We start from the raw sequence: 17,078 nt of genomic DNA on the forward strand, positions 1-17,078 counted from the left end.
CTGCCTTCAGACGCCACCGACGCATCGGCTGCCGCGCCTGCCGTCCTCGCGCCTTCCCACGCCACTGCTGCCGTGCCCCGACGCCACTGATGCCTCGCCTGCCGCGCCTTCACACGCCGCCGCTGCCGCGCCTTCACACGCCACCGCTGTCGAGCGTGCCGCCCGCCTCTCCCTCGTGGCGCGCCACCGACGGCTCGCCCGCCCACCTCCCTCCCCCGCCGTCTATAAAAGGCCGCGCCAGCCCTCTCCACGCCGTGCCATCTCCCTCACCCGCCCATCTCTCTTCCTCTCCTCACCCGCCCATCTCCCTTTCCTCACCGGCAATGTCTTCCAGCGACTCCGACGAGGGCGCGTGGCTGGGCGGCGTCTGGCCGCTGAGCCTCTCCATCGGCGACACGGAGGATCTAGCCCGGTTCCGCCTGATGGTGCCGCCGGCAGCCAAGGTGCCGGGGCCATGGAGGATCGGGGCGGACAGCATCCCCACCATGGGACCGCCGCCGACGAGGGAGCAGCTCCGCGCCTTCCCTGGCGGACGGTACAACCGGAGGGCCCGCCGTGGGTTATGGCGCTGGAAGAACTTCAACGTCGTCCTCGACGCGTTCAGGGACTCGGCGGCCGGCCTCCCCGTCGGGGACATTACCGGCGAGGTCGGCACTTCCCGTGGTCGCCGCCGCCACGGCCCACCTCCAGCCGCCCCAACTGCCCCGGCACAACAGGCGCCCCCTGCCCCGGCGCTGGTCAAGATCCCGCCGGCGTAAGCTGCCCTCGCGCAAGACGGAGACCCCGACGACACGCCGGGGCTACTTGCGGTGCTGGCCCGGTCGGCAGAGGAGGCGACGGCGGCGGCGACTCGTGAGGAACGAGAGCGGCTGGCGGCCATAGCGGCGGTGCAGGAGCAGCAGGCGCGGGAAGACAACTGGTGGGATTTCGGCGACGACGACGACGGCGACGGCGGCGGTGATGATGGCGGCGACGGCGGCGAAGGAGAGGCCGGCAGTATTGCGCCGGTCGTCGACCTCACCGGCGCCAGCGACGACGAGTAGTCTACTTTTAGGGTTTATATTTAAATTTCGGTCTAAGTTATGTAAGAGCAGTGCTCGGTTATGTTTAGGGTTATGTAAAATATTTTGAATTATGAATGAACTCGGAATGGTTTATCTGAAAAAATCCTTATTTTTAATTTGATGTTAGTCGTGCAACTTGAAAAAATAAACGGAAACATGCATTTTAACATTACGAGACGATAATCGACACACAAATTGTAGAAAAATCAGTCGCAAAACGCATGCATGGGGCCTTCGCTCATACCCGAACGGTGTCCGGAGAACTTGTCATGCATGCACACCAAAAACATATTGCGTCAAGTCCGGGGTGTGGTATGTGGTGTTTTCACCGAAAAAATTATAAAAAATTCTTAAAGCGATAAAAAAGCCAGACAATTTTTCGACATATTCGGAATGACCTCAAATTTTGCAAGTGAGTTGATATGCCCACCCCCACAGTCAATGGAAGAATTGAACATATTTGGACATCAAAAACATGTTGCGTCACGATCGGGGGTGTGGTATGTGGTGTTTTCACCAAAACAATTATAGAAAATTCATAAAGTGAAAAAAAAGCCACAAAACTTGTCATGCATCCTAGTGATGATGGTGGAACACTATGGAAAAAATTTGAGTTCATTTGAAGGATGTAAAAAAAACTCCTTTCGGACAGGTTCTTCAGTCCTGCCGGAACGGTCTCCGGAGAAGGAGGTCAATTTTTTGACATATTCGGAATGACATCAAATTTTGCAAGTGAGTTGGTGTGGCCACCCCCACATTCAATCCAAGAATTGAACGTATTTGAACACCAAAAACATGTTGTGTCACGTCCGGGTTGTGCTATGTGGTGTTTTCACCGAAATAATTATAGAAAATTCATAAAGCGATAAAAAAGCCAGAAAACTTGGCATGCATCCTAGTGATGATGGTGGAACACTATAAAAAAATGTGGGTTCATTTGAAGGGTGTCGAAAAAAAACTCCTTTCGGACGGGGCCTTCGGTCCTGCCCAAACGGTCTCCAGAGAAGGAGGTCAATTTTTCGACATATTCGGAATGACCTCAAATTTTGCAAGTGAGTTGATATGCCCACCCCCACAGTCAATGGAAGAATTGAACATATTTGGACATCAAAAACATGTTGCGTCACGGCCGGGGTGTGGTATTTGGTGTTTTCATTGAAAAATTATTGAAATTTCATAAAATGAAAAAAAAGCCACAAAACTTAATATGCATCCTTGTGATGTTGGTGGAACACTATGGAAAAATTTGAGTTCATTTCAAGGATGTCGAAAAAAAAACTCCTTTCGGACAGGTCCTTCAGTCCTGCCCGAACGGTCTCCGGAGAAGGAGGTCAATTTTTTGACATATTCGGAATGACCTCAAATTTTGCAAGTGAGTTGGTATGGCCAACCCCACAGTCAATCCAAGAATTGAACGTATTTGAACATCAAAAACATGTTGCGTCACGTCCGGGGTGTGCTATGTGGTGTTTTCACGAAAAAAATATAGAAAATTCATAAAGTGGCAAAAAGCCTCAAAACTTGTCATGCATCCTAGTCATTATGGTGGAACACTATAAAAAAATTGGGTTCATTCGAAGGATGTCAAAAAAAATAATGTAGATAGTACTAATGTAATTTGACTGAGGTGAGACTAAATTTGCATAGTGTGACAAATAATAAAAAATAAGACATATAGTAATGATGTGATTTCAGTTTACACTGCAACTGGCAGCTCTGACGCACTGCCCGGGCAGTACGGTAGTGCCGCCCCTGGCAGTGCAAAGTCAAACCAAATTAGTACTAACTGTCTCATATAGCAATGTGCATGAACGCGGCTATATAAGCCAGTCCTGGAGTCCCTCGGCGCGCGAGGTGGGACTAAAAAAGCTCCCCTTCCACCTTCCCCCGCGCCGTGACTCATAGAAGGCAAAAAAAGTAATGCAAAAAAATAAGCCCATCTGTGCTTGCATGCCGCAACTGAGCTTAATCGGTCCAGCCCGATCAAGCCGGGTGGCGAAAGGGCGGCCATTCGGCCCTGCTACGGCCTGCAGCACAGGCCAACGGGGCAGTGGCGGGATGGGGCGGGAATCAAAGGAGTTCGAAAGGGTGGTGGGAGGTTGGTATATAAGGCGGCCGCGGCGTCGTTCGGCGGGCGAGGTGGGACTAAACTTTAGTCCTCACCCCCGCCGACCCTGCCACCGCACCGCCCACACAATCAATGGGCTGGCCCACGCGCGCCGTCGCGCACAGTCACTGGGCCGTCGCGCACAATGAAGACTTCTATTTTTTTAAGTAGTATTAAGTTTTTTAGTTATTTATGCCTTTCGTTATCGTATAAAAAATTCTATAATTAATAAAAATTCATACGTAATATAGAATTGTTAACTATATTTATTATAATAATAATGAGTTGTTTATTACAATATATAGGAAAAAATAATGAGTTTTTTATAATTAATTGCTAAAACAATAATGAGTTTTTTGATAATTAATTGATAATGAGTTTTTTGTAATGAATATTTTAATCAGTTATTTGTGTAGATTAATAATTACATTTTTAATATTTATTTAATGTTAATTAATGGCTAAAAAAATACTTAAAATATATGCAAAGTTTAGCACTGTAATGTGTTGCGTTAATGGCTAATTGTTTTTTCATAATAATAATGCGTTTTTTTATAATTTATAAGTAAGAATAATGAGTTTTTATTACAATTTATAGGTAAAAATAATCAGTTTATGTTTTAATTTTTTATGAGTTTTGAGCTAATGCCTAATATTTTTTAGCTTATTAAAAAATATTAATGAGTTTATTGCTATAACTAATAATTTAGAAATGACCGTTCATAAAAAACACTACTTCACATAGAATTTATTAAGTAGTTAAATTAAAAACACTACTTAATACAGAATATATTAAGTAATTATATTAAAAATAGTACTTAATACAGAATTTATTTCGTATTGAAATTATGCATATGAAAACTTTACTATTGTTATTGACGAGCTGATATTAAAAAAATAAGATAGTAATAATGTCAGTTGACTTTCTAAAGTCAACTGACATTATTACTACCTTATCTAATAAATAGCTCAAAGGCGGCTATATAAGCCAGTCCTGGCATCCCTCGGCGCGCGAGGTGGGACTAAAAAGGCGCCCCTTCCACCTCCCCCGCGCCATGACTCATAGAAGGCAAAAAAAAATAGTGATGAAAAAATATATCAATTTGCGACTGCGACGTTATATGTACTGTTGTTGTTTCTATTCGCGGCGGTCATTGATTTATTAAAAAATATCCCCGTCGTCCTGAGTTGGCGCGATGTGGACAAAACCTGCACAATATCCCAGGGCGATTCTGGTGGCAGCAGCGGCGCTGGATCCGACGAATATTCCAGCCCAGCCCCTGCGGTGGCCGACAGCCGACGCAGTGGCGAGCCCGCACAGTCCAGCTAGTGCGGGCTGGCGCGATTTGACGTGGGCCACGCGAGCGTCTGGTGGCCCAGCAGCCGACCGAGCGACAGCCGCGGGCCCGGTGGCAGACGTCTCGTCCCGCCCCACCGAGCGGGCACATGCAACGATCCCGAGGGGGATTTATGGCGATCTGTCGGCTCATTAACGACGCGCGTCGGCCTCTTCGTGTGCGGATGGAGACGCTGGCGCATTGTGCCGATTAGGTTTAGTCCCAACTCGCCCGTGGAGAGACGCGACGACCGGTTTATATACCCGCGTCGTCGCCTTCTCACAAGCTCACTACAGAACACTAATGAATGCCCTGTTGTACGCCGTGGCCTCCCCGCTCGGCGGCCCAGAAGGCGTTGTAGCATACTGTCTGTGTGCGCGCCCGGCCACGGCTGGGCTTTTTTTTCAAATATTTTTTTTCACATAGAATAAATTTTAAAAATGTTAAACAGTTGACAAAGTCATGACAGCAGTAACACATTCATACAAATATATCATGTTTCATACATAATAATGAAAATCGCATGTCTCATAACATTGAACAAGGTGGCATAAAGAATAAACTCAAAGTGCCATTTCTCTTATCCTTAAACAAATAAACCGAAAGTGCCATGTCGCATTAGAATCGAACAAATTAACCAAAATAAAGCGACAAATAGTACGACATGCTAATTGAACTCTATCCTAGTGCCTTCCATTGATTATGAATACTTCATCTCTATGCCCGGTTCCTACATAACAAATTGTAAACAACTCATCAGACAATTGTAAAGAGAGAAACAAAAAATAATTAAAATAATGTAAAATTACTTTTCATTCTCAGGGCACGTTTGCCGTCTATGGCCCTCTTTCTTACAAATGCCACAAAGAGGACCGGGTTTTCTCTCAGAAAATAATTTTGGTCTTCCATTTTTTGTAACATTTGGATCTTTCTTTGCCCGCCCTGTCATGCTCTGTTTAGGGGCGCCCTTCGTGGAAACTTTCACGGGATCACCTATGACATCAACATGTTGTTCCGGCTCACGTGGCTACTCATGCACATTTCTTCTACTACCAACAGCATCATCATCAAGGACCTTTTCTTCGCTATTATATTCTGCAGACACTGCATCAACTCATCAAAGAGGAATGGATCATTTGAAGCAACATGAAAAGCTTCAGCTCCTGTAATACTGAGTTGACTATAGCGAGCACGCTGCTCTGCCCCTGTCCAACCCCAGCCAAACATGTCACTCTTCCGCTGTGCAGGCAGCCCACCTCTCGCAACTTTCGACATCCTCTTAAGGATGCAACACTTAGGTATTTTAGATATTTTTAGATGAACCCACATATACAGAATGTGTTTGCAAGGCAACCCTTTCCGAAGCATTCGTCCACAACTGCAGTCTATCGTATTCTCAGAGTTTTCAGCTTGATAATTCACGCTGAACTGAAATTTGCGGTTATTTCTCCATGTCACGATGAAGGTGTGGCAGTCAACTCCCACTAGCGTCTCAAAAATCTCAAGCTCTCCCATCTTCTTCAGATCTTGTTGAAGAATATAAAAATTGGAATGAGTGAATACTCCGGCAGCATGCTTCTCATTGTCCTTATATTCTGTGACTGATGGTGGCAATGACTGATTTGAAACACAGTCATCATGCGCCTCGTTCTCACGTAGCCGAACTATGCAATTCTCATAATGCACAACTAGGTCAACAATAGTCATACCGCCGTCCAGGTGAAGGTGAAGACAAGAGTTAAGGCTTTCACTCCTCTGATTACTGCCCATACCCGGAAAAAAACCATCTGACAGATATGATGCTGCCCACAGACTCCTCTTCCTGTACATCCTACGCAGCCACTCTTCTGTTTTATCAGTCTTCCATTTACGGACAAAAGCATGCCATCTCGCCTCAAAGTTGGCTGGAGAGGTGGAGTAGTACAAGAGTGCCCTAAACTCATTTAGCGATTTGTAATTAAGGTGCTTCTGCATATTTTTTTCCACGTGCCATGAGCAGAGACGGTGCAACACATCAACCAAAACCAACCGAATAGCTCGTATCATTGCAGCGTCTCCATCTGTGATGATTGACCTTGGCTTTTTCTGACAATTGGCCTTCAGGAATGTCTGAAGCAGCCACACGTACGTCGCTTCGGTCTCGTCGGACACAATGGCACAACCAACAACTGTGGTGCAACGGTGATTATTTACACCAACAAAGAGGATGAACGGCATACCATATCTGTTCATCTTATACGTGTTGTCAAACACAGTCACATCTCCATACAACTGATAGTCCCGCCGCGACTGTGCATCGCACCAGAACATGCTCTTCAAACGGCCCTCCTTATCAAGCACGTACTCAAAGAAAAAGTCTGGATCCTTCTCCTTTCTGCTCCTCATAATTCCGATTGCCGTGTTAGCATCACCCTTCGCAATCAACTTCATTTTTTCTCGGCAACATAGGTTATAGACGTCTCGTCTCAGAAACCCACACTTATCATACTATCCATACCCTAATGAAGTTGTCGACGATGATATGCTTTTTGATCCCAGCTCCTTCCATCGCCAAGATCTCAGCTATCTGGTGATTTCCCATCACTCGATGTGACCGCAGAAATACCACCTCATCTGCTCTAGCCAACAAATGGTTGTGATCATCCATAAAAGCTGCCACGAACCAAACTCCACGTCCTTTGTCCAACTTCACGACTAAATGTGCGCCACACTCGCAACGAGTCTCAAGTCTTAGCCTGCGGGTACGGCCCTCCGGGTTTAAAAATTTACTGAGACGTTTTCCTGCCCTCGAGCAAATGTATCGCCTATACCGAACAGTTGTTGAAAGTCCTTTTCCTCGTTTCACCTTATCTTTTCTGATACTGAATCCAAGGTCTTTGGCGTAATTATTATAAAACATGTAAGCCTCCCATTGTGATGCAAATGTCATACCCATAACCTTCAACTGTGTCTCCAGTGCACGTTGCTGGATTTTAGCTTCCTCAATGTCCATATTAGCTCCATCCTCATGCTCATAGCCATCATCACCACTCCAACCATCAAAGTTAGCCTACAATATTCCACATAAGCAAGTGTAAGTTGTCATTAACAAGTTTTTATTATTGTATGACATCTTAAATTTTGGACCAAACCTGGCTTATGTTATCCACGAAAGACTCAACACCATGATTTTCCTCGTTCTGGACGTCAATATCCTCCTGCACATAAAAAAATCATATGCACATGTAAGTACCCATATGGTTCGTCATCCGACGAAATGAATGTACACGTCACTTACGTTTTCACTACAAGCACCCTCCTCCTTCTTTTGAAAATCCTCCTCAGGTAAATTATCGTACGACGACTAGGATTCATTGTCGCTGCTATCATCATCATTTTTACTTTCATTACCATTCGTACGATCAACACTATCGCTACCATCCCACTCACTCGTATCCAAAAACAGATCCGTAAATCCAGTTTCTTTATCCATTGAATGACCTCACAACCAACACTGCAACATTATAAATAAATATTGATCTATCAATTTTAAATCAAGTTAAATATACTACGGTCATACGGATGAGTGATTGCAGATAATTATTTGCAGATACAATTTTTTTTGACAAACTAGACGGCTTACATGGCATGCACGTGCACTTCGGCCGGCCTGGCCTGGCTGCGGACGGCGAGGACGTTCTCGAAGAGGTTGATCACGGAGTTGCGGGCGGCGACGGCGTCCACTTAGGCCACGTCACCGTGACGACATGCACGGAGGCCAGATCACGTACAGCGGGCGACTGCAACACTACCAGAAACGCGACTAAGCGTGTGGGCCAACAGCCGTCAGGAAAATAAAACTGGCCGTCAGGAATATAATTCCTGTCGGCCAACCGACAGGAACAACCGACAGCCATAGCCTGCCAGGAATGAAACAATATGCCCGCCGGTCGGCCCACAGGAATATTATTGCTGTCGGTTATTCCTGACGGTTGGCTCACACGAAAGAAATGCTCTGTCAGATTTATGCCTCCCGGAAAATACATATTCCTGTCAACCACCTGTCAGGAAAGGCCGCCAGGAAATTTGTACTAGGAGGCATTCCTACCAACTTATACCTGTAGGTTCAGCCGACAGGAATTTGTGCTAGGAAAGCTGCAACGTTCGTGCATTCCTGTCAGCCGTTGGCCGTCACTGTTGCATCATGATGTTTTTTTTTCATATTCCTGCCGGAAAAGCAATGTGCTTAACCCAGATGCTACAGATGTTACATTATTTCACAGAGACCATGTGAGAATAGATTTATATGACAACATCAGACTTCATATATCATCATTAGTTCCATACATATAGATCAACAAAGTACACTACAAGGCTACAATGGTACCATCCACAAAAGGACCTTCCAACTACAACAATACTAGCAAAATACGCCGGCTTGCAACTACCACCAGATGTTAGTTCTCATTCCTAAACCATACTGGATACACAAGTCCACAAAAGAGCGTATGAAGACCACCTACAGTCTGATGTTATCATGTTGTTTGAGCAATTAGTTTCCGCCATGGTTGGCTGCTGCGTCAACGATCTGATCACCGACATTCCCGGTGGCGTCGTTCTCCTCGCTCGACTCCATGACATCATTGTTGCCATCAACCGCTTGTGAGCCGGCTTGAGACGAGTTATTTGTCCCCTGAATCAAGCCCAAGTAACCAAATTGTTATTTAATCTGATTTAGAACAATAAAAACACAATACTTTGTTGGATAATAAGTGGAGACAACAGAACAAAATAATTTCCATTTATTGATTAATGCTTGGCACCAAGAATGGATTTTCTTTTCATTTACATGTCCAGGCTACTTTGAAGTTCCAAATATCTTGATATAAAACATGAAAAAAAAATTGGGCATAACAGCTAAAGAATCTTATGAGAGTAGACAAGCTCACAGATGCAAACAGCCAAATATCTTGATATAAAACATGAAAAAAAATCTCATATGCAACATAATGTTGATATTGCAGCTACATCAGCGTAGACAGGTCAGAAGGAATGCACAAATTCAAGTTGAGTAGTGGACATCACACATTCATCCATATGATATAGATAACTTCAAGTTTCTCATACACTTACTTCTGGTTGCGAAACAGCTCCATGGCTTAGTATATGTAGTATATGCGCTGGCAACTCTTTTCCTATCTCCTTGAAAAGTGCCTGCAAAAGGAAGAAATGTTACTCGAGTTGATAATTGAGAAGTTGAGATCCATTGGTTTAGAATTTGGGCGTTAATTTGTACATACAGTTATGAGCTGCCCATGCATATCTACTTTCTGCTGTAGCATCTCCTTAGCACGCCTGAGTTCTGCATTTTCTTCATTAGCACGCCTTTGCAATCTATCTTTTAGAGGGAGGTACCGCAAAACTTTACGTGGGATTTTCTTTTGGCCTTCCTCGTAACGAGATGTGCCACAAAAGTCACACTTCTCTTTATGTTTGTTATCTTTGTAATACAACATGCAATTATTTTTGCACACATCTATTTTGACATATGGCATCCCAAGACCTTCTAAGAGTTTCTTGGATTGGTAGAAGTCTTCGGACAAATTAGATTCAGGAGGCAAAAGTTCATGGATTATTTTTAAGGTATCATCAAAATGTGCAATGGACATGTTGTATTGTGATTTCATAGCCAGCAAAGGAGCTACAGCAAGAAAGACGTGAGTGTTTTGTGTTCTCATGTACCATTCATCGGCACTACTGACATCCTATAAAAAGCCTTGGCAGAGGAAGGTGGCCTCAGTAACCGGTGGAAGATGCTACACCTAAGTCAACCAAACATATTGTCATTTCGATCAGTTTCATACAAGCCCTCTTTGATGTACTAAAGGGACAGATCATCAGCAGAGCTACAAAACTCTCCCATGTTCTGTCCAGGTTTTGTAATTTGGCTTATACCATGTTTTATACAAGTGTTTCTTTCTCTACAATGTGCCTTTCTTGCGGAAAATAATTCCGACATTTGGCGCATGGACACTTAATTTTACCACCTTCAGCTACGGAAGAGAAGGCCGGTCTATAAAATCGTGCAGTTTCTTCAAGCCATATATTAGAGGGACTTGACCAAACCCATCCACTATACATCCAATAACGGTCTCCTTATTTAACAAGACTCATAACTGGAAATAAAATTCAACAGAAATGGGGCATTTTCAGAAAAATAATAGCATACTAAAGGGCAGCAGCACAATAACAATTCACAAAAGACAATTTGTTTCAGACATAAATTTAAGAGCTCAAAGCTATAACTTACCAATAATACTTGTTCAAGCTGGAAATTACGGCGTGGAAAAGGGTGGCAGCCAACTCCCTAGCTGTTCACTGATGTTTCTGGAATATGAAGATAAGATTATTCTAGGATTTATAGATCTTAAATTCACTTTAAATAAAATAAATAGCAGGTAGGTGTCACGGAAGCTACAACCTAGAAAAAATGAACAGTTAGATGGTCATGTACATAAGCTACATGCTAGCTGTTCACTGATGTTGCTACAGAAGCTCCAACTTACGTCTAAGAACAACCAAAACTAATCTGTCCAAATCAACTTGCACACCAAAGAACTGTACATGGTCATGTACAACTAGTTTTGCGTTGGAACCCATAAAAATTGGTGTTTGAACTTATCCAAATCAACCGTATACTAATCAGATGTGCCTAAATTAGTTCCAACGAAGCTTGTACGCTACACAAGAAATAGAGCAAACAAATCGTAGATCTAGGAAAAGAAGGTAATATATTACCAGAGATATGGAGAATGGGGACTTGTGAGGCAGCGAGTAGAGGAGTACAGGCAGCCGGAGGTGAAGACGTGTAAATCTGAATGGGGGGACAAGTACGGGAGCTTGGTGGGGGGCAGATGCTGGTGCTCCGGCGGGTGGCGAGGCAGAGACCGGCACTACGCAAGTGGTGAGGAAGATGCAGGCGGAAGGACGGCCTTCCGCAGGGAGGGAGGCAGCCGCGACGGTAGTTGGAGGATGGTGTAGCTGCTGCCACGGCGTGGACTGCGGATGGTGTGGCGGGGCGGCGGCGGTGGACCGGAGGATGGTGTGGCGGCGGTGGCGGTGGACCGGAGGGTGGTGTGGCGGCGGCGGCGGTGGACCGGAGGATGGTGTGGCGGCGGCTCCGGCTGTGGACCGGACGATGGTGGCGGTGGCGGTGAAGCGCAGGACTGGATTGGGGATCGAGAGGATTCTGGAGACTACGACTGAATTGGGGATGGAGGCTGTACGTGTTTGCCCTCTCCTTTTGTATTGGGCCTAACTCTGTGAGCCCAAACACACAGGAAAATAGACAAAAGGGTGGGCCTCTCCGAAAAAATGCGCCGCAATAAAAACCCGAGGGCGCGAAGCGGCAGCCCGCGCGTGGAAGGGCCGGATGCGATTCCTGTGGGCCGCGACGCACAGGGATATACTTTTCCTGTGCGCCTGCTCAGAACTACAGAAATGGTGAAAAAACCTGTCGGTCAGTGTCTGGCCCACAGTAAAATGACATTTTTCTGGGAGTCTACGCGGGGCCGACGGGAATATATGTTGGCTCACAGGCTTAATCACGATTCTGGTAGTGCAACAACGGCCTTGCAAAAGAATGCACATGGCATGATGTCAAGAAGAGAGTTCAATGAAGTTGAATACTTGCCATGATATAGCCTCGTATTCTAGTGTCTGCAAGGTCCTTCATGGGATGGGCTGGGCCGGGCCGGACATAGTCGGGGTCATGCGGCCAGAGCGATGGCTGTCGTCTCTATGTCAGCGACCAGTTTCAGATTCGGGAGGCGTGCGCGCTGTATCGGCTCGAGCCGTGCGCTCGGCTCTACCTGTATGGGCACATAACATAGGGCGCGGGATACGTTAAGCACCGTATGCCCAAAATGCCCTTATACGTTAAGCGCGCGGGGGGGGGGGGGGGGCACCGGAGGCGCCCCCTTTCCCCAGGGGGGGGGGGGGGGGGTGTACCGAAGCAGACCTCTTGTCCTAATACACACACACGTTGGCACATACCCGTGGAAATTAAAAATAAATGGTCTTAGGTAGTCATAACAATGAGCAAGCAGGCAGATGGTTTCAGGTTTTGAGAAGTAAAGAAATATATTACTGTAGATAAATATTTGCTGCAGCACCTTTCATGGGTCAGATTTTGACGCCCTGGATGATTATTTTTGAGGTTTAACCAACAAACTGTTAGACCAAATGCCCTGTTCAGGCAAGCTAAATGGCTGGCAGAAAGCTGCATTTCAGACGTAGGGTGCACGCATCTAATTGCATGGGCTGCTGGTGCTGGTGTTGGTGTGACTTAATTGAGAGTCTGAACTAGATGCATGGCTGCTTGCTGAACATTTTTCAAGACGGTGTCTGGGGTTCAGACACGACGGCTCTTTTGTGCTTGATTCGCCCTGTGATTGTTTCAAACTGCTGCTGCAAACATTTCAGGGAGGACGGGTGCATATGCATGGCTGCTAGAAAGAAAGCTGCTGCACTTGGCCATTGTCTAATTCAAACATTTGCCCTGTGGTTGACTCCAAGGACTGGGCCGTGCACCAGCTTGTGATTGTCCTCTTGTATCAAATGCGTGTCGTTTCATATATATTTTGCCATCAATTTGGTGCACCAGCAGTAAGTAACAGGTTTTGTTTTGTTGTGGGCTGCATGTGTGTGCTTAACTAACCAGTAGAGTTTGTCGTCTGTGTATGGAAAGTTGTTTCGCAAATACTCCTACATACTCCCTCCATCCCATGTTAGTTGCCGCTCAAACTGATGTATCTAGACACATTTTAGTGCTAGATACATCCGTTTGAACGACAGTTAATATGGGAAGGAGGCAATAATTTTTTGTTTGGCAACTACTACTACATAAAGTTGGTGCATTTTCTCTCCCTGTCAGGAATTCTTGTATTCACCCTGACGAAAATAAGTCTCTATATAGTGCTAACTGATCGCCAACAGGTATCTCTATAACATTCCAAAAAAATTAAAAAACAAGTATCTCCATATGATTTGACTCATAAATTAACTGATCTGACCAAGAAAAACAACACATGGTCGACATGGGCACTGTACAAGATGCAAACAACTAACAGCGCAAAGAAAGATTTTCTTTATGCGAAACAACTACTACTCCCTCCGCCCCATAATATAAGAACGCTTTTGACACTAATGTAGTGTTAAAAACGTTCTTATATTTTGGGACAAAGGGAGTACTTGATTGATTGCTGCCAGGTAAAATTCAGAAAACAAATTGACTAATGTACATTCACCCAGCCACAATATAATTGACCAAGAAAAACACGCATGGTCGACATGGGCACTGTACAACATGCAAACAACTAACACGGCAAAGAAAGATTTTCCTTATGCAAACAACTACTACTTGACTGATTGATGCCAGGTAAAACTAAGAAAGAAAATTGACCGAGAAAGAAAATTGACTAATGTACATTCACCGAGCCACAACATAAAAAGGGAGAAGCTGAACCAGCCAAAACTCTGAACTTGTTCAGTTCCACAAACAAAACTCTGAACTTGTCACATATGACTCGCTTCTGATTCAGAGTTTGGATATCTAAGAAGCATGCTTCCATACCCAATCTCAAAGCAGCTAGCGGGAGTCTCGCTATGATAAATCAGTAGGTCTTCCTCTGAGGATCCTGGAATGGTACCAAGTCCTGAACCAGAACATAGCTGCTCTTCGTGCATTATGGAGTTGAGATCCTCTACAAGCGTTTCCAGCGATGACGGCTTACGACGACGACCAACACAAGTCTTTTTTGTTGATGGTATCACCAGTGACTCCCGAGCATGTGATTGCGAGGCTGAACCTGAATTTTAATGATACAAGAAAACCCACCTTTAACATACCTAACAGCAGTTGTAATACAAACTGATGTTTATGATGTGGTAAACTGATAATAGTAATATCAGTTCCGCGAAGGAATGCGTACTATATATCAAGTGATAATAATAACACTGTAACGAAGGAATGGGTTACTCAAAAATGGCTCCTGACAACAAGGGTAGTACTGCAAAACTACCTAAACATGTTTATATACAGAAAAAATAGAATGTTTACAGAAAACTACCTGAATACGATAGCGCTGATCCAAAACCAGATGGATTACTAAAAGTGTCAGCAGCATCCCCTGTCTTCCCCAAGTTGTGATCAGAAGATGGTTGTTTCTTCACTATTCTGCGGACGACGGGCTTTTTCTTGGGTTGTTTCCTCTCGGCTTCAGCATCTTGGGGACGACGCGTTGGTGTGTAGTTGTCCAATGTACCCTTTTTCCTCCATCTTGTCCCACACGCATTGCAGAGCACTGGCTTCTCCGGTGGCCCGTTTCGCCAGAGAAGGCTGCCTGTATCAGCAGCAGTTGGCATGAGCAACAAGAAGTAGAGTACAAAACAGATAGCCAAGATTGAATCTGTGTAATATTGTACAGTACAGGCATAGAGTTTCATTGGTAGTGGGTTCATTGCTGCTGAGTTTGAGTGACAGGGAGCAGCAAAGAATAAACTTGAGTTCAGTTGTGATGATTGGCAAGAATATATGGAACTCTGAATATCTATGTGATGATTGGCAAGAGCAAGATGAGATATATCTGTTTTCCTTGCTTTCTTTCAGGTATTTTTTTTGTTTCCAACTGTTAGTGCATACTACTGTAGAAGCATACTGCATTCAAGTCTGAATAACTGCAGATGATGAGTTGAGTGACAGGACAGGCAGCAGAGCATCAGCTTCAGTGACACAAGCCTGACATTCAGCATTTTCAGATGCGCTGTCCTACAAACATTAGTAGATACTGTTAGCAATGTGCGTACAGATGATGATGATAGTCTCTGAATAACTGTTATTATTAACATACTGCAGACATTAGTTTGAGATGCCAGTCTCTGAATAACTGTTAGTACATACTGTTAGCAATGTGCTGTCCTACAAACATTAGGCCAACTCCACCGCGCGACCCCAAACGGACGTCCGTTTTGTCCGGATTCTGTCCGTTTGGGTAGGGATTTGGGGTCGTGTTCGGGCATGTCCTGGGATGCGGTGGCCGTGCGCCCACCGTGCGGACGCATCCCGGCCGCATCCTGTCCGCGTATTATTTCTTTGCAAGTCCTTAACTTTATTTCATCATTCATTTTTGGTACATGGAAAATGCATCATCACATTTTGACTAATAAAGCAAGGCCAAAGAAAACAAGAACCACAAGAGTACATTTTAGAAGATATCCAATTTCCATAACTGCTCCCTTGAGTCGGGTTAGGGCCTTCTCGGTGCACTCGTTGATCTGTGGAGGAGGGTCGATCTGGCATCCTCCTTTCTTCTTCAAGCCGGAAGTCGATGTTGCTTCCTCCTCACACCTAGTCTCGTGTCTAGCCTCTAATCTAGCAACAAGTGCACTTGTCTCATTTACAGCCTCTATGCTAGCTAAAAGTGCACGAACATGTACTAAATTTCGCTCTATCAATATATCGATGTACTCTTCTTCCCAATACCAAAACTTGCATCCGTTCTACACAACAAAATTTGAAGTTAGCACAACTAGTTAAATCTAGAGCACAAACCGAAGCTAAAAAAAGCGCATACCCCATCGTTTAAGCACTTGATGAACACCCATCCGGGATGTTCCGGCGTTGTAGACACGCGGCGCACGACCATCCTTGGGCAGTGGTCGCACTTAATGAGTGGCAACGATGCGCCGGCGAGCTTTTGGGCAAGCACTGAGCCCGGCCGACCGCCATTCATGTATCCGCCGGCGGACCACCGATGGTGCAGATCCGAGCGGCTAGAGGAGGAGCCACTGTCTGCATGTGGCCTTGCGGCCCTGCCAGGGCCTTCCGGCGAGGTGCCCGGCCAGTCCATGGCGCGGCCCGGCCTCCCACAGCCGGCCGAGCTCAAGACCGACCGGATCCGCCCCAAAACCGGCCGGCGGGTGCGCAAACCAGGTGGCCGTGGTTGGGTAGCTCGGCAGCGCCGAGGGGAAGGGCTTGGGCGAGCTCGCGTCCGAACTGCACGACTGCAATGGCAACGGCGGCGGCAGCGGCAGCAAGGGGAAGAGTGGGGAAGAGTGGAGGGGGTGCGGCCGGAGGGAGGGAGGGGGGCGGATAGAAAAAGGTCCGTCTTGTGCCACCGACGGGCGGGCCAGGGAAGGACACGCGCAGACGACCCGCGCGTCCGCGTGGTGTCCGTTTCACCCCAAAAGCGGCGCAAACTTGGGCCGCGGATGGGTCGAAAGCGGACACAAAGCGGACAAAAGTCCGTTTGATCCCGCGCGCTGGGCCGCCTTTTTTGTCCCTTTTACCCTAAACGGACGGGGCCGGATAGAATAGGGTCGCGCGGTGGAGTTGGCCTTAGTTGCTGGTGAGTGTCAACTCTGAATAACTGCGGCGAATGCAGATGATGATGAATTCAGTTTCCGTGACACGGGTCTGTCTGAATGTTGAGACTTTTAGTACAGACAGAGTTGAAAGCGGCGCAGACTTGTCTTTTTTGGACGTTTGGGAGAATTCGGCGAACAAACCCTCGAACTAGAAGAAGAAGCAAGA

At 45.9% G+C, this 17,078-nt stretch overlaps 1 protein-coding gene across 1 annotated transcript; it reads right to left on the minus strand.

Moving 5' to 3' along the window:
- Positions 1 to 14,062: 14,062 nt before the first annotated feature.
- Positions 14,063 to 14,911, minus strand: LOC125538565 (GATA transcription factor 27-like). Its single transcript, XM_048701832.1, has 2 exons — positions 14,617 to 14,911; positions 14,063 to 14,355 (listed from the first exon to the last, which is right to left on the minus strand). Exons 1-2 carry the CDS (start codon positions 14,909 to 14,911, stop codon positions 14,063 to 14,065), a joined length of 588 nt encoding a protein of 195 aa, XP_048557789.1.
- Positions 14,912 to 17,078: the final 2,167 nt, after the last annotated feature.

The sequence above is a fragment of the Triticum urartu genome, chromosome 2 (genome assembly GCF_003073215.2).
Source record: "Triticum urartu cultivar G1812 chromosome 2, Tu2.1, whole genome shotgun sequence".
Taxonomy (NCBI): Eukaryota; Viridiplantae; Streptophyta; class Magnoliopsida; order Poales; family Poaceae; genus Triticum; species Triticum urartu.